The sequence below is a fragment of the Cylas formicarius genome, unplaced genomic scaffold (genome assembly GCF_029955315.1).
Source record: "Cylas formicarius isolate icCylForm1 unplaced genomic scaffold, icCylForm1.1 PGA_scaffold_2__14_contigs__length_35257938, whole genome shotgun sequence".
NCBI classification, from domain to species: domain Eukaryota; kingdom Metazoa; phylum Arthropoda; class Insecta; order Coleoptera; family Brentidae; genus Cylas; species Cylas formicarius.
In genome coordinates, this window is record NW_026844319.1 from 11514319 (window position 1) to 11527617 (window position 13299).

A 13299-nucleotide genomic window follows, 5' to 3' on the forward strand; every position below is an offset into this window, starting at 1 on the left:
GCTTGCTTTTGTCTTTAACTTCTCTAACTTTTTTCTTTTCATTTTGCTTCCCATAAGTTTCTTTCATATCGCTTTTAGTAATTTCGTCAGCGCTATGATAGGCATTGCACAAAGTACATTGGTCTTTTTTCGGTTTATGCACTGAAACATTTAAAGATTTAAATGATCTTCAGTATGTGTGGAAACTAGCAGGATCTTTGTCTATATATTCTTTCAAGAACATGTCATACATTTTTGTAATAGAAAGATGTGGTGCTAGGTAGTCCTTGGAAGACTTCTCTCTACAATAATGGGACACAATCCTGGGAAATCTATTTATGTGCTGCACAACTTGTGTGTTAATTCTGCTATCTCGCAATTTCATTGCTTCTGATCTTCCACCTCGACCTTCTTTTTCAACTACACCATTTGCTTTCTTTTTTTCAACAGACTTCCTCATAACTTTTTCTGATATACATAGAGTATTTAAAAAAAGAACTTTACATACTGACAGTTATTCGTCAAAATAAGGTAAGAAAAAATATTTTTTCTTACCTTTTCTGGAATCGGTATTTTGGGTTTTGGAAAAACTAATTTCTATTAAACTACCTATGTATTTCCTTTGAAGATCTAGGCTCTTAAGAGAATAAAAATCAGTCATAATTTCTCGACGCTGGTCTTCTGTAAATACATGACATTTTTTGCCAAATTTCTTGCAGTAATCGCTTGAATAAGCTGATTTAAGTAATTTTGGAGGGACTAAATTCATTTTATTAAAAATTGTGTAATCTTTGCAAACTAGTTTCCTTTTCTTAACTTCTTTTAAGTATGCATTTCGACTTTCTTTCTGCTTAAAGGGTATCCCTGTTTCCGTTCGAAAATTTCTGTTGTCCCAGAAAAATTATTGTCGTCAATGTTATTATTAACGTAGTTAGTACACAGTTTATGCTTTTCGCAACCTAAATTTTCCTCGAAGTGATTTTGCATCCAATAAACTCACAATGCTGCTGAAAGTGTTTTTCATGATCTGTAATATCCTTAGAAACTTTATATTTATCTTTTTCACGTATTGTTTTGGCAAGCCCTTTTGAGTCTCAATCGTCGTTATCATGAGCAATAGAAATTTCACCAAAGTAATGCCTATTACAAAGCCAAAATCCGCAGCCGCAAAACTGTTCCCCCTTTTCGTTGCAATGCTTAAACTCACAATCGAGTACGAAATTTTCGTCAAGCCATGAGTCATCAGAATCATTCACGAACTTGGGAATATCGTCAATATCTATTTTAGGATCTAAAAAAATCACCTTTTAGTTTTTATTTATAAGTATTAAAAGTACAGGTCTTCCACAAGTTATCTGGTTTATCGATGCATATATTCGAAATAATATTCATTTTCGGCTTTTTCGATTGACGCATGGAACAACTTGAAACATTGTTGGAATTTTTAATACAACCTACCCTTATATATACCCTTAAAACTGAGAGTGGAATATCATCAGTGTCATCCCAGCAATCTCTCGACAAATATCTCGCCTCGGTACTAATTTTCTTTAAGATTGATATTGGTATTTCATAGTAATCTTCAGATAAATCACTTATTTCTAAAAAAGAGCAAAAGCAATGTTTTAGTAAGTAAATTATAATATCTACATATAAAGGCGAGTTCATGCACAGAAACATAACATAAGATAGATAACATGAATCACGACAAATAACAAAACAACAAACAAACACAGTAACTAGATCTTTTATATCTACTACATTTTTAGAACCGTCTTTCCACAACACTATTTTCGGAGAAAAACACGACAAAACCTTAACACAACAGCAACACAATTATATACGTAACAACGCGTGCAACCAATTTTTAGGTTAAAATACGCACCGGGTAATTCCTCGAACTGGTCAATATTGAGATTCGCCCATATGGCACAACATTAAGCTGGGTTCAAAACGAGGCGATAATAAAATACGCCTGTTTGAAAAAGTTAAACATTTTCATTTTATACATCGGCCTAAATTAAAATATTAAATATTAACTGTAGATAGACATAGATACTATTCAACCATCATATAAGCCCAAAATAGCATTTTTTCATATTCGCCTTTTAGTGAATTTGGGAAAGATTTATAGCTGTTCAAACTTATGCCCAGAGAAGCTGCTATGGCAGATTTTTTTTCTCCACAGTTCCAACGATCTATAATTTTCTTCTTCACTTCTACACTGAACACTTTACGTTTCTTTTTTTGCGAGTTATCTATTGCGCGATATAGTTTACAGCATGTTGATAATTTTTAGGGTCGGGGAATTACCCACGTCAACTGTCGACGCTATGCGGGTAGGTGGGTTGTTCGTTTGAAAGCCAAATGTTTGTCTTTACATCCTGTAGGAAATAGATTAAAATTTGACTATCCTACACTATTTTGTATTTGTAATTAATTTGAATAGTAGGTACCTAAACAAATATTCATTTTGTTGATTCATGTATTGCGCTTAATGGTAACTACCATATTTTTGTTCTTTATTAGTTTAATATAATAATCAATGGGTTTAAATATCTAAACCAGAACGTAATTTCAATTTAATTAAAAAGTATGTCGATAACTGTTAAATTAAAAAAAAATATACTTAAACCATTAAATTCTATTTAATAGGTTGTTTTGGACATATTTTCAAGATATCCAAGATTTAGTTACAGCGACTTTTTTAAAATGTACGTTTTTCAGGAACACCCTTCAACGCTGAAACGGTAACCGATAGCTACATGCTTTCTTTACCAATATATGTTTTATGAAAATTAAGCGATAGCGATATCAGTTTTCATCTAATTTAGAAAGGGAATTTTCAATTTAAAGTGACAATTATATTAATAGGTAAAGAAAAATAAATTAACAATTTTTATTATTATATGCAAATAATTCATCGTATGCTACTATTTTGGTATGTTTATTTTTTTAAGTAAGCTATTTAAAATACACTTTTTGCGTATTCTATTTTTTTCGTAACGCGTTATATTTTTGATAAAAATAAATAAAAACTGTTTTCGCGCATATTCGTAGACCACTTAAAACAAAAACTTATAATCCAAGCAAAAAATATTAAATATTTGCTAAAATGTAATACTACATTAAAATAAATGCAGTTTTTTGTAATAGTAAGTAGCGTATTTCAACATCAATTTTTAACACTGGAAAAAAAGCGCCTCGATTCACCAGATTTATTTTGTTTGTTAGAAAATGGGTATGAAAAATTCACAAAAATTTTTCACAATGATCAAAGCAAGGGTGGCACCTACGGAACACAGATTGTGCAGTTGCACGACTCTACGCTGATGTAATCTCTTGGGTCACTTGCACAATCATTCCCATCGTTGATGAGCTCTTCTCTTCGTAAACTTTGCTTTTCATTGTACCCCCTCCTCCTAGGTGCAGTCTCTGTTGAGGTTGGCGATCACCATGACAAATGTATGTCTATGTTGGGCTTAATGGATTAAGGTATTACCATCTGTGCCTATCCAGTCTCGTATGTTTCTCAACCACGATTTCTTTTTTCTTCCTATACCCCTTCAATCTTCCCTTGCAGTATTAATTGTACCTGTTCATATTCTATGTGTCGCACTATATGACCTAGATTGGTTGTTTTTCTTCTACATTGGTCGTTCTATATTGCCAAATTTCAAACGCTTCCAGCCTCCTGAGATCCTCCCGCTTTAAAATCCAGATCTCACATCCATATAAGAGTAACGGCCACACAGCACCGGAAGAAAAATCCAATGAGGTTAAATCAGAAGATTGCGAGACTTCACCACGGCCTGTCCATCTTTTTGGAAAATTGTTGTGCAGCCATCGTTGAACTGGTAAAGTGTCATGTCATCTCACTGGAACCATCTCTATGTTCTAGTAAAAAAGGCATCTCATCTATGCTTCAAAATCATTTTCTATAATATGATGGAATGCTGGGCCGCTTAGTAGCGGAAGCAAAAAATATGGACTGATGAGTGAGTCGATCTAAATATTGAAAATGGCATCATTTATTATTTACCCCAGATATCTTTCAGAAAATTCTCTTCTTCGTTGCATATCATCAACTAGTAAATTCTGGACTGTCTGTAGAACATATCCTCGTACTATTGCAAGATATTTTCCGTTCTTTTTATTTTTGGAGGGATGCAAAAATTCCATCTACTCGAAATTGTAATGTGGTTGATGGTGTTTTTTGCACGATGAAAAGTAGTGGTAAATTCTTACTTGTCAAAATATCCACGTATTCAGCTGCAATGTGAATGGTGATTCCAAAAAATACGCATAAACGCACTTAAAATGATTTGAAATTTGAATTAGTCAACACTAGGGAACACAGAGATAGTTCGGCAACTCTTTTAATTAATCAAATAGTTAATAATATTTATGTTATTCGAAGAAATTGAAATAAAAGACATGCCAGTTTAATGTTTATTGAGAACACAATTCTTAAAAATACATAAATTAATGCTGACGGAATATTTCTATTTAGACACATTAATAATACGTAAACATTTAAACTACTTTGAATTATATAATAATTAATCAATATAATATAATATAATTAATACAAAGGTCATATATAGACGTTACAATTTCAAAGAATCCACATTGTGAATTTTTTTTCAAATATTTTTGATGAGTTTATAATTTCTTACTAGCATAAAGTTTATTTGGATCAGATGTATTTTTCAATTGTTGTTTTCACCTTAAAATTGAATTATTATTATTAATCTAAAAATTAAAATTGCTTATCACATGAGAATATATTTTCTTTGCAATAATTTTTTAAAACAAGTTGTAAAACCTCGGATATATTTTAATAGTAACAAATTTGAGGTAAAATGTTGTATGATGCATGAATTTTTTGTAGTGATTTACTTTTTATGTCCAAACGGCGCAGAAGTCAACCGCTGGTTGCAAATCTCAAAATCAAAAAAAAATTAGGTAATAAATTTAAGATTTCCAAGATTCACTTACAGAGACTTGTTTTAAACGGTGGAAATATTAATTCCACTGATGTATAAGTCGCATTATATTAGAATAAACTTAAAAGATACTGTCTATAATGATATGTAACGCAAGTCTCTTAAAATGTATTTATTGTTTAACTAAAAAAGTGATGTATTTGAAACCCTCTCTTACTAGAATTAGCACAGTCAACTGCATAGCACATATTCACCATGATTTAAGTTTTTAAAAGTCGGTTGAAATAAGCCTCGGAGAAACGCAAGGCAATGATAAACTCTTTCCTAGTCACAGAATAGTAAAGTCAGTTTTGGAAAGGAAGACACAATAGCATCAAGCTAAATTCACTACTAGGGCACCTCAATTATATGGGCCAGTTTTGGCCATGACAAAAACAAATCTTCAATAACAATAATATTTATAACCAGAATTTTATTAAAATGGCATTTTTCCTCATTCGAAAACAAACAAACAAACCCAACTTATTGGCTGTTTAACACTGGATCACCCTGTATATATGATGTAAACAATTCTAATGGACGGTTATCACTATCATTTTGTGCAAGGTTATATCTTATCGACATTCACTTATAATATGCGTAAGTCGTATAATGAATATATTTTTTTTTTAGTCTGCTCTCATCCATAAGGACAGTCAGCCGTCCAAAGAGAACCTCGAGTATCTCAAGGACGCGTTCGCCATATTGGACAAACTACTCCAGGGGAAAGACTATATCGCCGGGGGTAGCCTGTCTATCGCAGACTTCAGTATTCTGTCATCGGTGACAGCATGGGAGACCTTTGTTCCCACCAAAGATTTTCCCAATATCGTCAAATATGTCCAGCGGATGCAGAAGCTGCCGTTCTCCAAAGTCAACTTGAAAGGCGTAGAAGAATTAAAATCGCTCCTCAGTGGCAAGCTTAAAGCTTAAAATTCACACATCATTTCGCAGGCATACACATTGTATTGTTCATATTGTGCATATACATACTATTTATATTGTAATTAATTATAACTAATAAAGGACCAAAATAAAAGTGTAGTCATCTCTTCATGAAAATGAATATACATATTTTAAACAACGTAATTTCAACATAAACAACTATACCCATCTTATGTAGTCTTGTAAAGTATTTAAAACCAACTAGATCAACGAGCAAGAGCAATTCCTGATTTTTTGATATAAACTTCATATTGCTCTCAGTTTTGTGACTTAAATAGTACAACTTTCAGCAATTTAAGCATCAATTTTACAGAGCTACGCAATAAATTTACACATTACATTTCCTGACATATGCAGACTGGTTTACGTTTACCAAACAGATCGAGACGATGCGTCGGGTCGTAACTCACAATCCAAGTTTTTTGAACTAGACGATCACTATGACCCGTGATTGTCCCTACAAAGTGTCGCGAATTACCATTGGATGCTTACAGAATGCGGGAAGAAGGATAGGAGTGTTCCGATAATATCTCATCTTTTATGCGGGACACTTCTCGTTGGAGTCAGATATCCAAAATTGATGAATAAATGAACAGCACAAATACTCGGTATAACGGTTGCAACTAATAGAAAAATGACTCGAAAGATTTGATATAAAATGCTTTCAGAGAGATATAACAGTGACCGCGCTAGATCAGACAATAAGGCATTGTCAAACAGGAAAAAAGCTGAGTGCTCAAATTATTTTGAGGAACAACGCTGTAACGTGTTCCCAATTATTTTTTAACACGAAAGTTGCTAATTCCATAAGTTAAAACCTAAAAAAATAGTTTTGATTAGTTATGGATAGTTTGTTTTTGTTTGTTCACACGAATTAACCACCACAGGTTTAATTATGGGCTTAAAAATCATTAACACATTTTTTTTAATCTACAACATTTGTGCTGTAAGTTAGAAAATGTATACCGGGTGACACAAGAACATGGGAACACTCTATCACTTTTAAACGGCTTGAGATAGCTATTTGAAATTTGGAAGGGTTAATACAGTACAACAGTAACTTTCGAATTTTAAATGGCGCAACCTATATTTTTTTGCATTTTCGTTTTTCTCATTTTTTTTGTTTTTTTTTTTTAATTTTTATTTAATTTTTGAAAATTGTGTCTAGGAGGCTGTGACCATCATAAATACTATTTACCGAATCACCTGATCATGGGAAAAATTGTAAATGAAACTTTTCTCTACTTGTCTAATGACAAATAGCATTTGATGTAACGTACTATTAACTTTTTATTATAACCTAGTTTTTTTAAAGCACTCTAGTGGGAACAAAAACTTTTTAAAAGCGGTACTTTTTTTGACCAAAACTAACTAACCAAAATTTTGAAAATCCCTTGAAAAATAAGCTCACAGGAAGGAAAAAAGTAAGTAAATTCATTTTTATAAAAACAAAATATTACTTAGGTGGCTTTACTTCTATTCATCATCAAGTAGGCATGATTGAAAATTCTCGCAGTTTGTACATTTATATCTGATAATCGATTTTGTCGTGTTATCGATTTGGATTATCATGGAAAACAATAATCAATTTGCAGTTGGAGAAAAAGTTAACATGTTTCTAATATACGAGGAATGCAGAAAAAACTCTCAACAGGCCCGTGCATTGTATGCGCCCGCTCTCCGGGACGTCGCCTTCCTGCACATTCTTTCTTTAGATAAACATGACGAGAATAATAATTTCGTTAACTTAATTTTGTTCATTAATGAGTCGCGATACTCAAATAATGCTATGTTTAACCGACAGAACAACAGATACTGATCTTTAAATAATCAAAGAATTATTCGTCCCGGACAGTTTCAAGAACGGCTCGGAATCAATGTTTGGGCAGCAGTAATAGGAAGGTGAATTATTGGACCTTTTTTTTTCACGGTGCCTTAACTAGTGCACGACATCTACAATTAGATGATTTACCTCTTGCCGTGACATTAAATATGAATTTTCAGCAGAATGGCGCGTCTCTCCATAATTTTAGAGATGTCACTGAACACCTATGTGATGTTTATGGGGATATACCAATCTCGATACACGGTCCAGTCAATTGATTTTTTTTGTTTGGGGGTACGTGAGAGACCGTGTTTATGTAACTCAAGTGTTCGGCCTGCAAGAATAACAGCGGATAATTCCAGCAATGTTAGGAAGGGTTACAGCGAATATAATTTCTATAGCCAGGGAGTGTCGTATAGAAGAAGGAGGACATTTTCAAAACATTCTATGAAAGTTTCATCTTAAAATAAACTGGTTATTAAGTAAATATCTATGACACTTATTTAATTGAAACAAATGCAAAACTCCAGTTCCAAAATAAACACTAATCTGTTTGTTTCTTCTGTATTTTTAATCTTACCGACTTCACAATTAATAATGAATAGAAGCAAAGCCACCTAAGTAACATTTTGTGTTTAAAAAATGTATTTACTTATCTGGTTTTTTTCTTCCTGTGAGCTTATTAGGGTGCTATTTGAAAAAACTAGGTTATTCTAAAAAATTAATAGTTCATAACATTAAATGCTATTTGCTGCTAGACAAGTAAAGAAAAGTTTCATTTACAATTTTTCCAATGATCAGGTGACCCGGTAAATAGTATTTATGATGGTCACAGCCTCCTAGACACAATTTTCAAAAATTAACTGAAAATTTTAAAAAAAGAAAAAAAAAGAAAAAACCGTCCGATCCTAAGTAGAATGATCGCCTGAATCCAAACATGGAAAGAGATATAGGTTGTGCTATATAAACTTCGAAAGTTACTTCCCGCTCAAACCGGAAGTGCAAACATTTACTACATAATGTCAAAAAATTGGACATTCAGCCTGTATTAACCCTTCCAAATTTCAAATCGCTATCTCAAGCCGTTTAAAAGTAATATAATGTTGTCACTTTCTTGTGTCACCCGGTATATAGCATTGAAGACATAATAACGTAACACTGTATGTCCCGATTTTCTTTCCTTCTCCTTCTCCTTCTCCCTTCTGTAAAATACCTAATTATACACCTAGCGTGCGGAAATTGTCACTTTACCACGTCAGTCACGGGTTCGAGGGCAATCGAATGTTGAGATTTTACCGCACGGCTTGAATTTTGACGTTTGTCAATGAATGTACTTATGTTGTTTTGCAAAAATGTATCCAAAAACGAACGGCCGTACAATTAGTATAGTATGCAACACCTTTGGAAAACTTGCCGTTTACCACATTTGTTGCATAATATACTATTTTATGCTGAATGCTTTTAAATTTTCTAAAAGCTAAATTTTTCTATAACGCTCTTCAAAAAAAGTTGAAATTTCCCACTTTCTATTTAATCCTGAAGCCTTATCTAGTTTTGGTTAGTTTTGAAGGAAAGAATGCGGTATTACTTTTGTATTTAAAATTTTTTGATATCACTTATGGTGAAACGGAAGTATACAGAAATAAGGAGCTCCCTGTGTATATGTAACATTTCAATTCACATCCCCGCTCTAAAGTAATGGGTGATCCTCTTCTTAATGATGCCCTCATTTCACTTTTTTATTTCAAGTGTGCCAAACAAATTAATATACAGTAAAAACAATATTCCGTTTATAACCAATTAATTTAATAATTAATAAACAAACCAAGAAGAAAAAAGCTAAAAAAAGATTCTCTGGAGATATTTTAATGTAGATTCGGATTGGATCGGAAACAAATTTAAAAAACGGCAAACAAATTATTCGAAATTGCTTTGGTCCAATGTGTAAAATAATGTCGAACGGGGTCAATATCTTATCCAAATTGATTAATAAATAGAATGTGGTTGACTATTATTATTGTTCCGCTTATCAATAGGTTTAATTAGATCCGCTACACTCAATTTCTAAATCAAACAAAGAATTAAAATATAACTGGGTACTTTAATTGATAATAATAATAATAAGCTTTATTGTCTAAGAGATATAATATCCAATGACAGGACAATTAGTTCTCTAAGCTAACAAAAACAAAGAATGAAAATACCGAATACCGAATATGCACAAATAACAAACACAGGAAAACAAACAAAAGCAACCATATAAAGAACTTCATATATTAAAAAAAGAAAAAATAAAAAAAATCACCTGAATCTTTTAACGCCAAAGAAAATTATGCCGTTGTTACATCATTGTTATCTATACTACAAATACAATTAAAAATGTACACTGCTTCAAAGAGTGGACTTCTAAACAAAAAGTTTGTGGAGACAGTCTCTAGGAGATTTATTAACTAAAGTTAGTATTTCGAATCGCCTTCAGAGAATATTGTGATCAAAGCGTCTCTGTGGAAAGATACCACCACACATAAAAGCTAAAAATTTTAAAAATTTCGGTTGGACTTTTTCAACTTGAATAATATATTTACTGAAATTAGGCTGCAACCGAAAACTTAGTATCAACTAAAACTCCCAAATATTGATTACGGACAACTCTAAATATTTTCCCATCATCTGTGTTAGCACTATATTGAACCGCCACTGTGTTAAAAGAAAGTCAATGCTTCGATGCATAAGCCCCGGGCACTGGGGCGATACAGAATCACCATGGACCTCAAACCGTATGGACTCGTCTAGTTCGTTTCCCACAATCTTAGTGAATTAATACCAACAGCCTAAATCTAACATCAGAAATGGGATTGATCGAGTGTACAGTACCATTATTGTTTTAAATTAATACCGAAGACAACGCTACCGTAGTGAGAGCCCTTATTTTTTTTCTGTTCTGTTCTGTGTTTACTGTTAAATATTCCATCTAATGACCACAAATAAGTAAAGCTATACACATTATTCTGGAAAGCCCAACAAATGTTCTAAATTTAAATAAAGTCACAGCCGACAATTTCGTTGGCAAATGTTTTTGTTTTGTTGACTCAGCCCTTAATAATAATAATTATAATGGCATCACCGGAACATTTAACGACCTACATAAAATTCGAAAATATGACCGTTTAAAAATTCCAACACCCAACAGGGTACTCTAGTTGCATAAAGTCGCACCTCCATAACTTAAAATGCCATGGTGTTTGGATGAGTCATGTTAACATATACTGTTAACGTTATCACACTAAACCTTTGGCCCCGCACATTTCCAACACAACAATCTTATCTCTGTTGATACGTTGCCGTTTCAGAGTGGTATTAAGCGTTGGCTAACCGTCGGATTATTTTAAAAATAAATTACATAATCATCCTCTCAATTTGAAAAGTCATCGTACTACGAAGCGATATGAAGTAATTTAGGAACTTTTCATTAATAAAGAAATACTGGTCACTTTGACGCTATAACAAATTTTATAAAATGTCAGCTCATATCTCCAAAATTGTAAAACATATATTTTATTATGTTACCTACCAAACTGTATGGATGAATGTTATTTACTCGAGATAACTGTTGTTAAGGGACGTCTATTTCGTTGAATGATACAAATTATCTGTTTGAATTTACCAAAGAGAGTTTGTACCAAAATCAATATAGTATGTGCAAAAATAATATTTCATTATCGCGTCTTTAAGTAAAAAGCTAGTTTACCACATCCTTATAGTTTTGGTTAGTGTATTATGTAGTAGTGTGTAAGTAGTTACAACTTAAAAAAAAAACATAAGTTATGTGTTTTTCAGAGTTGTTACAACTCCCGTCATACACTTTATTATGCGCGAATTCTTCGTGACCCCAATAGTTTAATATAAGTTCCTCATTATTGTCGTTCCACTCCACATTCTTATTTACGTATGTCGTCCCATTCTATCAAGCAAGTTAAAACATAAGCGTTTTGATAGTCACCGCAGTTTTTCTGCTCTTTGATTTAAAAATCTCAGTGTTCTTGGATTAAAATGACGGATCTTTAAACATTTGCAGTACGTGCCATAGTAGTCGCAAATGCAATTGCACTTTTAACTTGAGCAAATAATTCAACATTTTTTCATTTAAAGATGATAGTTCAATCCAAGATTTTGCTAAAAATCACTTCACATGTATATTAAATAGACGAATATAAAATATTTGATTAAAATTTGTAGAGGAAGCTCTTTCAGCATATGAAGAAAAAAAAACTACCAGTCGTAGAAAAAGTATAGTATGCAACACGTTCGTTAAACTTTTTAACTCACTCGTTTATTAAAAACTCGCTCCGCTGCGCTCCGCTCGTGTCAAATAAACTCGTAAGTCAAATGCCGTTTACCGCATTTGTTGCGTAATATACTGATTTTCTACTCCCGTCTGTAAAATACCTAATTACCCACAGATCTTCCCGGAGCAATAGGATGTTTTCGGATATATTTCCCACGCTTTGAATTTTGACGTTTGTCAATTCTGACGGTCATGTCAGTGAATGTATTCGTCTTGTTTTGCGAAAATGTACCCAAAAACTAACGGTCGTAGAAAAAGTATAGTATGCAACACGTAAACTTTTTAACTCGCGAGTTTATTTGACACGAGCGGAGCGAGTTTTTAATAATATGTCCGAAATGGCTCATATGCGTGGGAAACGAAACGAAAGTGGGAAAATGACAATTTCCGAAAGTAGTAAAAAAATAGTATATTATACAACAAGTACGGTAAACGGCATTTGACTCAAGAGTTTATTTGACACGAGCGGAGCGCAGCGGAGCGAGTTTTTAATAAACGAGTGAGTTGAAAAGTTTACCGAACGTGTCGCATACTATACTTTTTCTACGACCGTTAGTTTTTGGGTACATTTTCGCAAAACAACACGAATACTTTCACTGACATCACCGTCAGAATTGACAAACGTCAAAATTCAAAGCGTGGGAAATATATCCGAAAACATCCGATTGCTCCGAAATCCGTGAGGCAAAATTCCGGAAATGTCCGAAGTGGCTCGGATTCATGGGTAACGAAACTGACGTGATAAAGTGACGCTTCCCGCACGCTAGATCGGTGGGTAATTAGGTATTTTACAGAGGGGAGTAGAAAATATATATTTTGACGATTTAAGATTATGAAGTTGATATCTGATTTAAATGCCTATGTATCTATTTATATATCTGTTCTCCATATTCCTGTAAAAGGCCAAGTAATTTGGGACTTTCATGAATTTTTTATTCGTTCTATTTAAAAAAGTCTCGGATTTTAAAAAAATAAAAATTTCACCATATTTCGAAATTTGGTTTTAGAAATTGTTCAACTTATTGGGTTCAATCGACACGATAAAGGATTGACGTTCTTTAGTAAACACTTAAAATAATCACAGAGCCTGATTGTAGAAGGTTGTTATCAATTTAGTACAGGCCTTTTAAAGAGAAAGATATAAGGTTTGATTATATAATATGTACTTCTGTCTCCAATTTCATTTTTTTTATAGGAACCCATTAATGATACATAAT

General features: G+C 32.8%; 1 protein-coding gene across 1 annotated transcript in view; it reads left to right on the forward strand.

Annotated features, from left to right (window-relative positions):
• Positions 1-6024, forward strand: part of LOC132698291 (glutathione S-transferase 1-like) — a 31476-nt gene extending 25452 nt beyond the window's left edge. The window contains exon 3 of the mRNA XM_060664281.1: positions 5601-6024. Within this exon, the coding sequence (XP_060520264.1) occupies positions 5601-5900 (300 nt within the window). The 3' untranslated portion in view covers positions 5901-6024. The remainder of the gene's footprint in view (positions 1-5600) is intronic.
• Positions 6025-13299: the final 7275 nt, after the last annotated feature.